Source organism: Corapipo altera, unplaced genomic scaffold (genome assembly GCF_003945725.1).
Source record: "Corapipo altera isolate COAL_440 unplaced genomic scaffold, ASM394572v1 68, whole genome shotgun sequence".
NCBI lineage: Eukaryota > Metazoa > Chordata > Aves > Passeriformes > Pipridae > Corapipo > Corapipo altera.
This window is the reverse complement of record NW_020884919.1, coordinates 5,186,326-5,202,999: the sequence shown is the minus strand read 5'-3', so window position 1 is coordinate 5,202,999 and position 16,674 is coordinate 5,186,326. Positions and strand designations below refer to the sequence as shown.

Genomic DNA, 16,674 nt, shown 5'->3' with positions numbered 1-16,674 from the left:
GAGAGGCTAAAGCTGGCAGTGGGTGAATTTTTGCTTTCTACTTCATTGGTTCATTAAGCACAATTAACCCTCTGTGTGAGACTGCCACCAGCTGTGCCTTCCCACTGCTCTATCCTCTGCTGTGCCACAACCAGCATAGCCCAGAATTTATGAGCATGGTTTGTATTAGTCATTGAGAGTCCCAGGCTTACAGAATATTTGCATGAATAGGACATATGCAGCCCAGATGAAAAAAGGTGAGGTGGTGAGGCAAAATATTTGTTATGCAATTTCTATCTCTGTTAAGTGACAACACCATGTTTACCAGCTGTATCTACATGATAAACAGTGTAGGAAATGAAATCATAGGAATTCTACTAAAAATATCAGTTGAGAATTGTAAATAATATAATTAATATAATATAATAATATAGTGCAATGCAGTGCAAGATGCATACTGGTGTACAGGTGTCACAGGGTTGACAGCAAAGACAGGAGAAGATGCTGGCTAAAGGGGCTAATTGACAATGCTAATTATCCCCCATGAATGGATAACATATATAAAACATTATTATTTGTATAGGAACATGAATGCTGAAGGAAGATAAAACCATCTGGTTATGCCAGGAGGAGTGAAGGGACAGGATGGGTGCAAAGGGGGGACACACACAGATTAAATGACCTTGTGCTGCTTTCAGCCGAAGCTCTCTGGGCTCAGGAGCCAAGCAGGGATCCCTGTTCAATCTGTACTGAACTTTAACGTGGCAGAGGAAAGCAGCAACTCAAAATGACTTTCCTTAGTGAAGCTGCACTTTAGTTTTCACAACAATGGGTTTTTTAAAAGCTATGTCAAAGAGAATTGAAATTGGGTCCATAATACAGCAGTAAGTGAGGTAACTCAAGTTAATTAAATTCTCTCTGTCTCCCAAGAACTACATTTTTTCTTCTTCCGGCAGATATACTCTATATATTGTAGTCTTGGTTAAAATCTAAGCATTCACTTTAGATCAGCATGTTTTCGTAGTGAAATATCCTGAATACACTTTAAATTTTAAAACAGTCTCAGGAGCAAAAACTATTGAGAATGAAGATGGGAAAGTAGAGGCCCTGTGAAACAGTTTCAGACTCTTTTCTGTGAAATTTTGGTGTATGTATATGAGTACTCCTTGCCAAGACCAGCCTCTGCTCCAGGGGGTAGGGTATTTCCAGTCTCTTCCCTTTGGGCAATACTTCATATGGGACAGGAAAAAGCTCCATCAATGCACAAAAGAGCTCATGGGATCAGCAAATGGCCAAACTGTTACTTAGAGAATTCAATCATGGAATGTCCTGAGGCGTACATTGGAAAAACAAGGTTTTCTCCAGGCTTTATGGAGAAGATGATGCTGCTCTGACAGAGTGAAGACCTAATTTCTTTTTTGACCTTTGGCCTGTGACTGTCATTTCACATCCAGGTGCCCATCAGCAGTGTCCAAACAATGTTCATTGCAGTGACATTATTGTTGTTGTTGAAATATAAAAGTAAACAGGGAGCCTGTATGTATCAGCAAACCAAAGGGCAACAGGGTTTTACAAACACTTTAAAATATATAATTTTTCAAATTTTTCACTTGAGTACTCTCAATAGCAATACTCTGTGTTCTTACAAGGGTTTCAGCCTGCAGATTTATGCTTTAGTGGGAACTACATTGCTACCTTCAGCAGTAAACTTGGTTCAGAAAAAAAACCAACAAACTCATGTGCCCTGACTGCACAGTGAACCTAAAAAAAATTTCTGTCATTGAGAAGCAGGTTTGCTACACAGAATTTTGAGCAGTCTTTAATTTCTGCTATACATTCCCCCACACACTGGATGAACTGCAAGCTCACGCATGAAACATCCAGAGACAGGATTTTAAATCCTAGAGCATAAAGAAGCTGATTTAATCATCTTAAGGCATGTTGATAATATAGTTAAATAGATTAGATTAAAATTCCACACTTGCAATGCTTTATGAGTAAAGCTGTTTAGTCCTTATGGGTGGCATTTTTCTTTGCCATAGTCTAAGGAAAGCCCCACAAACAGCTGTGTAATGGGCACTGAATACATTTTACTTATATCAAAATAATGCTCAGTTCCTGGCAAACTTGGAATTCAGAGCACTCATAAGGAGCAGGTTATGTAAACATCCGTTTCCTATTAGAAACTTAATTATGTGAGACCAGGCTTTGAAAATCAGATTTTTTTTTCCTGCCCATGTACCTGGACTTTAGAAGACATCCACTTGTTTCTGTAGCAGGATAATCCCCAATATTCTGAAATTCCTAAAACCAAGTGTCACCACATCTCTTCTGACGCAAGAAATACTTTAAAAAGTGATTTTGATATTCAAATACAAAGCTAAGCAGCACCACGAGCATTATTGAGTAAAGCAGTTCCATCTCTGCCAGGCTTCCCCCAGTTTAGAAAGCAGAACAGGTACTGAGAACTCTTAAAAGCTTCCAAAACTGAAATTACAGGGGGAAAAAGTAAGATAATGGAGCACTTTGCTTTGTAAGGCTGCTCTAGGTTAGGTCAGGAAGAGTTTTCAGTGAAAACAAACCATTTCTATGCAGTGACAGCAATGAAAACTGAATTACAAGATGCCCTTATTATCATAAATGTCCATTTCCCTATGTATCCTTTATAAACATAACTTTTCAGGAATTTTACTGCTTTTTAAGATTGCCATGATCCCTGAAGCAAACCAGACCAGCCAGCCAAGCTGTGCATCCTCTGGAGCTCCTGAGTGATACCCAGAGGAGGTCAGCACAAAGAGGAGGTGAGAGTGAATGCAAGAACCATCAGGAGGAGAAATGCAATTTCAGTTCCTGGGGGCAAGGAAACAGTGAGGGTGGTGGCAAGGGTGAAAGTGAAAGGCTGCAGAAACCAGCTGGAGAGAAAATGGGTGTGACCACTGCAGTTACACAGAACAGACCTAATGGCCTTATGCAGCTACAGTATTTGCACAGAAACATTTTTCTTCTCTTCATGAAAGAAAGGTGGGATCAAGGCCTTCCTGGGGTTGCTCCATATTCACTTCTTTGGCTGCCTTTTCTGTTTTCTGAAACCCTCTTTTTAACAGGTTAAGGGTGCTTTACTGCTGAAAGGAAACCCAAACAACAAAAAACCCCACCTCACTAGAAGATGTGGGAACACAACAAGATACCAGCTATTTGAACCATCATCTCAGAGAAAGCCTTTTCTTTCTTTTTTTCTCTTTCTTTTTCTTTCTTTCTTTCTTTTTTTCCCTTTCTTTCCTTTCTTTCTGAAGGTTAACATTATTTGACTAATTCCTGAATTCCAGCACCAGCTACTCAGTAAATGCCATGGCTTGTTCTTCCTCAGCCTTCTGAGTAAGAGGACTTGTACTTCTTACAGTCAATTGTTAGTGCTAAACTGTTACTGGACTCACTCATCTTGGGAACTACAAATGGAGCACATCAATGCTCTCTTGCTGATGCTATGAGTATCATCAGGAAAGTTAATCACACACGTACCTGTGGCTCTGCATTTAGAATACAGTTGTGCCCATTAAGCAAAGCTTGTTATGTGAGTAAAATAAGTGACTTGCAGCTTATCACCATAATTTTTATCCTAGAAGATGAAATGGCACTGTTCTGAAATAAAACATGAAAAAGAACATTACTGGTGTTTGGTGAGTGGGTTTTGTGGTGAATGTTGCCCCTCTCAGGAGGTTTTTGACCACTTCTGAACTGCTTTTGCAACAGAATCATAGTCTCTTTGACCCGAACATTGTGAATTTCTGGATAGACCTGTTGTATAATGTAAGAACTACTTGAATTAAATCTTGGCTGAATTACAGCATTATCTGCTTAGCAAAACATTTAGTTTTAATTTAAAGATTTCCAGTGATGGAGATTGCAATAGTAAACCTCGGTAATTTGATTGTGGGGTAAATATCCTCACTGATAAAAACCAAAACCTCACAACTAAACAAAACACATTTCTATCCTGAACATCATCAAATTTCACTCACCTGGGTCTAAATAATCCCATAGGTTCCAGAATGATCTATCCTCTATCCTGTCTCCAGGAGGGCTCTGCAGAGTCTGATCAAATGACCCCTTAAGCTGTCCTTTGTGGTAAGAAGTTTACAAAGCAATAGGTGTCATTTTATCAATGACCCATTCCAGTCCTGTGGATTAGCTACGGCCTTCTGTCAGCAACCCTGTTCAAGGTGGTCCTAAATTCCATAGAGTTAGTATTTCAATTGATTATACTTATGAGATTTGTTGTGCTATCAGCACTCCTGATCTGTGTTACTGACCTTATGCTCCAATAGATCCAGCAGCAGCTGCGAAATGAGCGCGGGCAGGGGAGGCAGCACAGACCTTCTTTAACCTGGTAAAGCTCAGAAGTTTCTCCAACAGAAATTATTCAGAAGGCTTTGTAGGACCAAGTCTTTTCCTTATAGGCATAGATATAACGAAATTAGATACACTGTCTATGTTGTCATAGAATCATAGAATCATCCTGAGTTTGAAGTAACTCACCAGAGTCTAACTTATTAGATTCACTATTGTCTCGGTGACTCTGATGTCCAGAGCTTTGCAGAGGTATGGATATAGCCTTGTTTGTTTGAGGGTTTTTTTCTGCTGAAATATGAAGATACCTGCTCACAGTGCCAATTCAATTTGAGGGTTAGTTTCTTACAGATTGTGGCCAGAATCAGTGAGGGATCCATGCATGTCTTCACTTATAGAGCAAGGTTTACAAGCAATGAAGTGGCAATTTAGAGCTCTGTGCTCCCTTGGACTGCAGTAGGGAGGAGATAGTACCTCTTAACAGTTTCCTTGGCTTCTCAGAGCATGAGAAGCCCTCCATGAGTCCTGTGTCATCTACAGACAACACACACAGACCAGAGCTGCAGTGAAAGAGGACAACATGACGTCTGTGGTCTTCAACCTACAGTCTGGTTGGAGATGACATTCCAGCAGGCTCCTCTGTGCTCATGAGACCTGGAATAGGAGCAAGATGTGCACACTCCAATGGGGTCATCTCTGCTTTGTTTTAACTCTTCACTTTCTCAAAGGCCGTAGAAAGAAGTATGGTTTGTCCATGATGGATAAGACAAGCAGCTTTAAACTTCAGTAGTGGAAAATGAGACATAGGCATGATCAAAAAAAAAAAAAAAAAAAAGGACAGCAAGTGCTGAAATTGGCTGTTTAAGGACACTGCTGTCACTCTTCAAAAATTCTGGAGAAATGCCTATAGGGGCTGGCTGAGCTATAGCTGATGCTGTTTGGGAAACACAGAGAGGGCAATAAGGCTGCCTGAGGTACTGTCAAGCCCTGTGATTCTGTATTTGTTATTGTTAATTAAATAGTTCCCTCCCTCAGTGCTGTCCACAGGGTTTCTGTCATCTGTAATGAATATGACTCCATTTTTCTGTCATTCAAGTCTTCCAAAACATCACAAGATTTTAAACTGTAATTCTAACTCTTAAAATTACAGTAAATAGAAATAACACCAACAGCTCCATACAAAGAACTTTATTTCATAATATCTGTGTCCATGGAAATCCAGTTAATTTCCCTGACTTTTTTCAATCTGCCAGGGAACCGCTTCATAGATAATAGGAAGTAAAAAAAACATAAGAAAATATTTAAGAAATAGAAATGCATTTGAGTATTTGGAATATGAATAAGGAAGTGTTGAAAATAATTCAAGAAATAAGATGCTGCCATAGTGGAGTCCTACAGACTTTGGATGCTCATAGATACTCTTGAAAATCACCGAAAATGGGAATTAAAATAATCTCATCTCATATATAATGTGATTTACTGGTTAGACTCCTTTTCATGTTTAAATATTCCAAGCAACTTGAAACAGAATACCCAGATGGCCAAAATTGATTAATTATTTGGGAAGTACTGGGTTATAAGTGTTTCCACTTTGCACTGGAATGCTGTTAGTATTTTTCATCTGCAAGCAGCAGAATCTGGGACACTGAATCCTGGACTCAGCCCTGCTTGCGTACCATGCCACTATTATTTCTGATTTTGACTCTTGCACAGAAAGCGACACATCACAAAATCATTGTAACAAGAGTCCCTGGAGATATCTAGGGTTCATGTGAGATCCCCAGTATCATTCAGCCTGCTGGTGGAACCTTCTGGATCTCCAACAGAGGGGAGAAGACTTCATCCTGTCCTGATGTGTGTGTGGAATCCCTCAACAGGGCTCATGCATCATCAGTGGAGGTTTTTCCAGATGCCCTGTGGAGCCTCTCAAGGATGCTCCGAGAAGCCAAGGAAACTGTTAAGAGGTACTAATCATGTGATTTAGAATTTTACTACACCTTCATGTGTGAAGTGCCTGGTTGTTATCTTGTACTTTGACCTCCCTCAAAGCTTCAGCCAGCTAAGGGAAAATCTAAGCACAAGTATTTCTTCATAATATCAACATTCAAAATAGTTGCAAATTAATAAACCCCACAAATTAATAAACCCCCCAAATCATAAGTCTCATTTTTTCTCCTCTTTTTTTTGAATTTTTGGTAAGTTGCACGTGGTTTTCCATGCACCTTCTGGAGCCTCCATCCTTTTGCCACACATCTCTGAAGTGGCACCTTTGGAGACAGTCCCTTCTTGGTGCATAACACTTGTTCACGGAGCCAAGCAAATTTTTCGAGTTCCCCAAAGGCTCGGCCGAGATTTAATCTTGCTCTCTGAAACTTGCTGTTATAAGACTGTGTAGGTGGTTTTTCTTAATTAAGAAGCTCCTCATTTCACTTCCTCTGAGACGCAACTGTTGCTTTATTAGGTCGAGAGGCATCTCTTTTCCTCATGGACTAATTAACTGCTCCTTGTCCCAGTGAAGGGTAACGTTTCCTACCTCCTCCCCTTTGGAGAGTCACCAAGCTCCTCTCAGGGTGAAATGTCCTTTAATATTTTACATCATGCTGTACAAATAAACACACTTGAGACAGCATTGAAATGGAGTTTCAATGTTCACAGGTTATTGCTTGTTCCTGGCTGACATGGTAGCAATTAACACCCCAGAGTGACAACGAGCGTCAGGTGACTGACCTCAGCATTTTTCTCTTTGGTGGACTGTAACAATTGTTCTGATAATAATGATGTCCACAAAAATAGGATGTGACCTAGAAATATGTGACAGAATTTAGGCTGTCAAACTGTATTTATGGGATATGGCTATTTAAACACACAATACGATTGCTGTTTTTTGATTACATTGCCATTATGGTAAATGACTTGCTCTTTCATTTAGAGTTAACGTACTTTTTAACTTAAATTATTTTATTACTCTATTAAAACATTCATTTTCCCCAAAAAATGTATATTTTTAAAGTCTACTTTAAAAATATATGAGAGAACAAAATACTATTATTTTCAAATATTAAAATATGTTATTTTGATTTTAAAATATTTATAGCAGTAGACACAAATGGTAATGGATGTATGGACTTAGTATGAAAAAAAGGGGGTTGCCCTGCTGATCATAGTCCCTTAAAAGTAATGTAATATTGTTTCTTTCAATTTTGATATTCCTTAAGGAAGGGCACTGATGTCCAGTCAGATGTGCCTAATTAGGACTTTTCAGTGACAAGAGATGTTGCTCAGTCCTGTAAGACTTTTGCATTTGATAGTAAAATGCATGAGAGCAGTCACATAGTTAGACAGATACTCTTAAAACTGGGTAGGCAATATTTTGCTGAGGCCTATGGACAACTGTAACTGTCCAGTGTGATTCCGTTTTGGAAATAACAAGTTAAGAATTTTACTGATCCAAAGAATTTTGACAATCAAAAGAAGTGGGGTCAAAACACTGGTGGAGATTTTCTCCATCAGTCCTTCACCCAGCACAGTGGGACACGACGATGTGTAATCCATATTTCTCGAAGTCCTTCAGTGCCTGACATTCCAACTGCTGCCACCGTACTAGGGGATTACTTTCAGCTCTTCCACTTGCTTTGTCCCCGTGACCTTGCATATTTAATCATAATTGGAAGTCAAGTGACTTTTACGAGACATGAATGTTAATTACCTCTCAAATTGCTGGAGAGGATACTTTGTCTGGAGTTCCTCTGATTGTGGTAATTAATTAGCTGTGTGAGGTCAGCCTCCTGTCTTGCACAGTTCATTGAACAGCGTCTTTTCAAATATTTATAAAGATGTTTTAGCACCTATCACTGAAAGCTACATTAATGTTTTAATTTTAAGGAGAAAAAAGGACAACTTAATCCTGTCAGACATAACTGTGGTAGTATATATATAATATCAATCTCAAATTAGACATTATGTTTTATTATCTTCATGTTCATTAAGAACAGGAGAAAAATATATCTGACTCTGCAATGTAGGAAACAAACTAAAAAAAAATTGAACTAAAGCTACAATTGTAGAATAATTTACTTTAAAATACAGTTCAGGGCAATGAACTACCTGGACTTCAGGAATTTCAAGATGATTAAAATAGCTAAATATATGCAGAAAATCATCACATGTATTTCACAAAGGCTTAACATCTTCTGAAAAGTGTCAGATAAGACACATCAGAGCAGAACAATGTCTGAACCCAATTACGCACATGCAGACAAATCCCAAGAAGGTCACTCTCTCTTTATGACAGACCTATTTTCAGGCTGTCTATTGAGCTACAAAGCCCTACAGGGTAGATGGGGGTTTTTTTGTACCTCCTTAGCTCACCACAGCCAGTGGAAAGGGCACCAAAGGTCCATGGGATCTCCAGCCTGGGGAAGCAGGGGCTGCACACCAGCCTGGTAGAGTCTTACTGCCTAAAAGAAGTTCAAATGACTACCAAGGATGTGTAATTAGAGTAGTATGACACCTGCAGTAAGGACAGACCTGCAGCATTGCATAATTTCATGGCTTAGAGTAGTTCAATGAATGGGCTCTGATCACTGGAAGATGCAGTGGGTACCTTAAAACTACCTGGATCCTACAATCCTCTTACCATGAAAAGCAGCAGATAAGATCAGACTTTTAAAGTTGAGCATTTATGAGCGTACACACCTGCAGGATATGCACATCATATTTTTGGATGGGATAGAAGAGAGATTGAGTTTTTTGTTTTGTGTGGGTTTTTTTGTTTGTTTGTTTTTGTTTTTTGTTCGTTTGTTTTTTGTTTTGGGGTTTTTTTTGGGCTCACAGTGACAGTGTATCATTATCCAGGAGTGTATAATTCCAAAGGGCTATTTGCTGTGCTTCATACATGCCAACACTGTGCTTCATACATGCACAATTTCACTGCTTGAAATTTGGGAGTCACATGAGTCACCAAGGACAAACCCCAGTAAAAAGGGCCACCTACAACCTGTTCAGTGCCATTTGCCAACCTCAGAGGACACCCAGACTGAGATATCAGCATGCTGCTGTCAGACACTGCACAACAGTGAGTGCTGTGGTGTCTCAGGAAAAACTCTCTCCATTAAGTTATCAAGGTCCCCTCAGACACACAGGCAGAAAACCAGTTCAGAGACTTGCAAAACCCAGTGCAGGACACACTCAATGCATCTGAACAACAGCATCATTCCCCTCTGGAAAGAAAGGTCACTTACCTGGCACTGCTTCTCTTTAGGTTTGGCCTGTTTGTGCCCTCACACTGGAAGCATGTCTACAGGCAAACACTGTAGGCACAGCATCCATAAGGACATGTCTAAGTTTTCACTGTATCTTTTGAGATTTCATGAAAGGAAAAGGGGAGTAAACCTTCTTTTTCGCTCTCAAATGAAGTCACAATGTTTTCCATGCCCTATTTCTTGGCAGGGAAACACAGAAAGATGTGGCTGGGAGTTGAATACAGGCAGCACACCCCAGAGGAAAACCAGGGAGTTTATCCAGTCTGTATCCATTTCTCTGGGGCAGGTGCAGGCTGCTCAGCTGAGTGACGGGGACAAGCAGCCTCCTGGTGGGAGTAAGACCTGTTAGTGGTGTGAATGGAACCCCAAACAGCTGCTCTAACCACCATGGGAGCTGACGTGGTTTGCTCAAGTTTGACATACAAGCCCAGACACAGCCAATTATCCAGGGAAACCATCTCTGAGGTGACAGTGAACCCCATAACCTCCAGTCAGAGGAACGGGCACCTGACCATGCTTCCTGCACCCATGAAAGAAAAGCTTCATTCCTGCTTTTCTAATAGACCAGGACTTCACCACCTAGGATACACCTTATTAGCCATGCAGGGGGTGTCCAAACCTTAGTCATCAATGGAATTAAACTGTGTGTTGTCATTGTCTGCTGCTCTTCGGACAGAGCAAGACCACTGAGGCTCCTGTCCTGAGCACTGGTTACAGAGCTCGCTGTGCAGCACACACAGGTCACCAGATTAAAACATCAGCACACCCAGGTGTGTCAATGAGGTGGAAACCCCTCCCCAAAGGCTCAAGTGCAATCCAACCTCCTGAGCTATTGAGGTGCCCTAACACTCATCTATTGAGTAGGTCATCTCTTCAGTTATTGCTTTTGTGAATCTACACATGCTTATCTTATTCTGTTTATCACTAATGAATCATCAAACACCTACTTATGTGACAAGAGATTGCTGTTTGTGCATTACCAACATGAAACAGGAGTGAGAAAGTGTTGGATGAGAAAGCTTGTTTTCAAGTTTGTTTTCTGAAATCTTTAGTGGTGCCAGCTCTTGTAACACTCAAAATTGTTTATCTAAGAAATATTTTAAGAAAAATTCAGTGACCAGCTTGTATAACCCTTTTTTCCCCCTCCAGGTTGAACACACGCTTTAAAAGAGCTTTTACAGTAATCCTCAATTAATATTTCCCTTGAGTTTCCATGTTAGTTTCAGACTTTCTTTTCAGTTCTGATATTATACACATTGTGTATAGGTACATATCTTGATACTTTCAAAAAATATTTTTTTTGGACAGGGTGGGGGGGTGTGTCTGTTTGGGTTTTTTCTTTCCTGAAAATGGATCATTATTAGGTTTTGTAGCAGGTGGGGAGGATAGTAGTATCATCTTCTTTCCAGGAAAAACTCATTTAACATTCTTTTGAGGCCAGCAGACAGTTCCCTCTACACAAGCACTTCTTTGAAGGCCACTGTCAGAGGTCATGAGAGGCAGAACATGTACTAAATGATGTGCAGCTGGCATAGGGAAGCCAAAAGGTGTTTTATGCTTTTTTCCTCCTTTTTGTCACCTTACAATATGGGCATTAAATTAGAAACCATTACTTTCATGAGATCTGTATTTCATATGAGGAGATGGTAAGCACAATAAATTATTGAATCAGGTTGATAAATTATCATTTTCTCCATCAGCCATCCTTCTGCCCATCTAAGACTTGGAAAATTCCAAATGCCTCAACACTTTTGCAGAGATGCCCAGGACTAGACAGACAAGATTCACTGTTGGTCTGCTTGTTCCACATGAAAAGTGTCTTTATTCTTAAGGGCAACTACCTTGAAGACCTTTTATCACCACTGACATTGCTGTCCTATATCATCTATTCATCCTCCAAAAAGGGGGGATGCATGAGAAGGTACTTGGTTCTATTAGGATATATTATGCACTTTCATGTGAAACAAACGTTCTGAAATGTGTTTACACAAAATTCCATTAATGCATGTGACTGCACTGATTCTGGCCACTAAGAGTTGATAAAAACAAAATAATTGCTGTTATATTAGGACATTCTGCACAATCTAACAGCTAGAAAATAAACTTAGGTAGAAGTTTTAAAGGCATTGCACTACAGAGCTTTCCTTCTGCAAACATCAAACATCATGACTATCTTGGAAATGAAAAAAAACAATTAAAAAATGCACAGCAAAATAAATATTCTCATATGAGCTTCCCAGGACTGCATTCATGATAGTAATCTCAGTTGTGTAGAATGAATAATCAGAGTACCAAGAGCATCATCCATCTCGATTTGTCATTTTGAACTTTGGTTGTCATAATTTAGTGTTTATGCAAACACTTGCACAGACCAAGAGGCCTATCACAAGGCAGAGACTCCAGAGTGCTGGTATGTAAATAACTACTATAACCTCTGTGGGAAAAAAAAAAAGATCCATTAGACAGAATTAATAAAAGTTTAGCACAAAAGCTTTTTGATTTTTTTTATAGGTTTGCATAGAGATTCTCCATTCAGCAAAGAACTTTAGAACCTGGTTTGTGATGGAGCACATCATGTCTCCCTTCAAGGTTACATGTATTTTTGTTTTCTGTTCAATAAAAGTGTGGCTATTGCTTAGCCTAAGACTAAAAGGTCAATGAACAGTGCATTTCAGGGTTAGATTTATCAGAAGTTTCATTTCCCTGAACCCACAAACTGCTTCACACTGCTAAGAAAAATCATCAGTACTGCAGAAGAAAAATTTTACCCTGATGAATACTGTGACATAGAACAGTACTAGCATTTCACATGACTGTTAGTACTCAATGCTTTCACAGGAAAGCAACCAGAAAAACTCTTACAACTACACCCTGAAGAGACGGATGCCTAAATCAGTGATGCAGGCATATTTAGCCAGTTTTTTTTTTCCTTCTAATTTTGTGTCAACTTAAAACACAAATAATGTGGCATTAATAATACCAAGAAGGCTGTGGATATGTGGAAAGTTAAAAACATTGGTTTTGTTACTTGTAAAATTTTATAGAATTTCATGCTCAAAAATATTTTACTGAACTTAGGAGGATGCACATATAGGTTATTGATCAGGTCTCAGTCTTTCACCCTTCAGCTCCTTGTGTGTTCTGCACAGCACCAGGGTCTGTGGATTCTAGGACTGTTAAAGGATTGTGGAAACAATTCCTGTGGAGAACCTTGTTAAAGTAAAAAAAAAAAAACAAACAAAAAATCCATTGGGGATTATTACACTGATGTGTAAAGATCTTCAAGTACGGCAGTGGTAGAGCTCAATATCTCCATCAAAATTCTGCTACATAGTTACAACTGTATTCTGATCTAATAACTAATATCTAATAGCTCCACTGACATCAACTGTGTATTTCTCAGGAAATTAATTTTTTTAAAATAATTTAGTCTCAAGCAAGGGTAAAGTAAATAAAAAATGTCTCACTGAAAGGAAACACGAGACATCACAGAAAGTAAATTTCATCAGGCCCATATGAGTTCATGATTTCAATCTCATGTTACTTGTACACCCACTAGTTAAAATTTAGTTCTACCTGAGTACTGAAGATAAGAGATTCTCTGCCAGAAAATAAACAGTAATAATGTTTCTGAAATGTCCAACTACTTACACCAAATAACAACTTTAATTATAGAAAAAAATGAGGGCCTAATCCATCTCTGATGATGTCAGCAGAACAAAGGCAGAACCTGTGGAATCATAGCTGTGTGGTATGAAACTATTTAATACAGTATTTTTATAGAAAAAATAATAGTTTTAAAATTCTATTGACATAATGTACAGCTATACACCTAAGTTATCCAAACACGTGCAGAGCTGCAAACACATTCAAACAGAATTTGTATAAAAAGCAAAAATTGTCATTAAGAAAAGGGATTTAGCCATTTGTACAAAGTAATGTTCTTTTGCTTCAATTTGCTCTTTCTTCGGCTTTCATTTTATAAGTTAAATTTAAAAATTAGTCAACACACTGAATTAAGTATGTAGATTTTCATTTAAATAAATCAGTCAACAATTTTTTTTATAAAGTATTTAACACTTCATTGTAGAAACATAGGCAAAATGACTATTATAACCAAAATGAAAAATACTGTTCAATTTAAAAAAATGTACTTAAACAAGAACCTGAAAAAGTTTATGATATGCATAACATTGTTCAAGCAAAATTGCACTAGTATTACATAAATCAAGAGTTTTATAAAGGCCCCAATATGGCAAAGTTTAGAAATAGGTAGTATGCATGCACAATAGTACAACAAAAATCTTTTATAAAACAGCAGTTATTTTTGTAATGCTTGTACAAAGGGAATAAAGAGCAACCACAAACATATTTAATCTGTTAGGTTAATATATTATGATAGCTAAAAGTCAGTCATGTCTAGCAGAGGAAGGAAGAATCCTCCACAGTATATGTGTGAATACGTCTTTTGTGCCTTTAAAGTTATGTATAAAATATTTCGATTCAGTTCAAACCTGAAAGCAATTGTATTCTTTATTTCCATCAAAATTAAAAAAGGTGAGTCAGATTTTGCCTCTTAGCAACAACAGAAAGCAGACCCGGTCAGAGAAGTGCTGGAAACTGATACTGATGCTTTTCACTTTTGATAATTGGATTTTGACATTTAACCCAGGCTACTGAAACTTGGGCTTTGGTAAGGTTTCACTAATATGCAGTTTGGTTCATTTTACCTCCACAATACCAGAGTTTATCTTAATTTAAAGAAACTGCTGTGTTTTGAATTCTTTAATATCACTAAACAGGCGTGAGGGGTTTTTTTTTTTTGTGATTGTCAAAACCAAATGCTGTGATCATCTGAGTGTGCTTAAGGTTTGGGGTTTGGTTTTTTCCCTACTGCTCGGTACGTGTTGGGGAATTATTAATCCGTAAGTAATGCGTGTGATTAAGTGAAAAAACATAACACATGTGTAGGCAATGCCCTCTTGTGCTCTAGGGTGGCTACTGTCCTACAGGACTGTTGGAGTTCAGATGCTTTGTCCCACAGCAAGTAAGGTTTCAGCTTCCAAGATATATCTTTACTATGTTCTATAAGGTTTTAATAAATACAAAGCTTGTTTACATGGTATATATGTTTAGTATATCATGTACAGTCACTGAATTTCTGAAACATAATCATTGTGTTCATGCAGATCATTAGATGTCTCATTTCTATAGTCTTGTTTACTTCTTGGCAACCTAAAGCTAATTTAAAAGCAAGTTATGTATGTTTGTGAAAAGTTATCTAGCTTCATCAGGATCTGAAGAGAAATTCTAATGGGCACAAAGAAGAGAGTAGACCATTCAATCATTCTTTCACCATTTAAAATAAACAAAGTTACACACTGTACTACAGCTTCCAGACTACATAATGAAAAAGTGCAGATACCATCTTCATTGATTAAGTAGAACCAAAAAAGTTCATAGAAAATAGATTGCTCATTTTCACGCTACAAACGAATACGTTGTTTGCCATTTTAACAAATTTAAAGGTGTGTTATTTCAGCAGCATTGTTGTAAATTGTACCGTAGTGCAGTTTCTTTTTCATAAAAATACCTTACAAATGGTCAGTCAAAAGTCATCAGCAAAAGAAAAACCCAGAAAACAATCAACCAAACAAAAAACAGAGGTAATGCTGATGCCAAAACAATTATAATACTGTTGGTACATAGAAAAGTAATCCTTATATTTTATACATTTATACAGAGTATAAAAGGTAACAGCAGATTATGCCACAGTCTCCCTTATCCCAATATCTATTTTCTTTGGAAGAAGTTCTCTTCTTTCATCAACACTTGCTAAGGAGTTTCGACAGTTTTGTCCATCCACGTATAACTTTGCATATACTGGATTGGCGTAATTTGTTGGCTGCAGAGAAATTAATAAAACATTAGATCAGCCAGATTAAACCAAAATTAACATTTATGGAAATGGAAATGGTTTTGTTAAAGCAACAACAAGTACACAGGACATATTTAATAGATACCTGGACATCTGAAAACCTGATAATGAGTTAATTATTTAGTTAAAAATTAAATTCATGATGAGACATGCTATTAAAATAACAAATGACATGACATGCAGCATATTATGATATTAAAACCAAAAAAACAATGACAAAAATTAAACAAAAACCTTGAAAAAAATGTCTCTGAGGTTGACTTGTCCACCTTATTACACTAGAAGATTTCAGAATAGATATGAAGGAGTTTATAGAGAAAGTGCACTGTGAGACCATGTGACAAGTTTAACAGTAGAAAACTGCAGCCAACAGTTTCCATATATTACCTGTTCTAAGACATCAGCATCCCATCAATAGCTGACCATGTTTTCGAATTCTGTGGCCCAAATACACAACATGATTTGACCAAAAAATTCAATACTTGCGTAATGTAAATTAAACTTTAATAATAAATCATCATAAGTGCTAATATATCATAGTAGTTACAGATTGAGAAATCTTTTCTCAACAATTTTGGTAGTTTGGACTGTAATGAAAAACATCTATTGAAATGAATGGTACTTCAGTACAGGACAAGTCCATTTTTAATGGTGCAAAACACTTCAGTGTGCGAGAAATCTCCTGAGCCTGACAGCACAGAAGGATGTATAACATGGAGGAAAACTTTCTCTCCTGTCACTCATGCTAAGGAGAGAACATTATCCAAGGTCTGTCATGTCTCTACTACTTCCTTCACACTTTGTGCCTTTATTGTCCTTAGAAAACATTTGCTATATCCAAGTCGATGTTCAGCTTTTTCCTATAATAACTGGAAAGGGTGTCTTGTGGTCAAGATCTTCCTCTTCCTTATAACTAGTGGGACAGCACAGCTGTGCTTTCACAAATACTCAGTCGTACACCAGCAAGCCCTAAAATAGGGAAATTAATTTGTTTGGTGTACATAAGAAATGGCTAAACTTTAAATTACCCAAAGCAAAAATGGGTAGGTTTTCTTGACTTGCAAATAGCCTGAGTACACCGTGGGAAACAAGGAATGAAAGATGTCTAGAGTCTTAGTTCTTTTCCCTGTTGATCAACACTATTTCTCA

The 16,674-nt window shown here is 38.0% G+C and overlaps 1 protein-coding gene across 1 annotated transcript in view; it reads right to left on the bottom strand.

Annotated features, from left to right (window-relative positions):
- Positions 1–13,231: 13,231 nt before the first annotated feature.
- LRP1B (LDL receptor related protein 1B) overlaps positions 13,232–16,674 on the bottom strand; it is a 672,863-nt gene continuing 669,420 nt past the window's right edge. Inside the window, exon 89 of the mRNA XM_027656245.1 lies at positions 13,232–15,492. Coding sequence (XP_027512046.1) covers positions 15,352–15,492 — 141 coding nt within the window. The 3' untranslated portion in view covers positions 13,232–15,351. The remainder of the gene's footprint in view (positions 15,493–16,674) is intronic.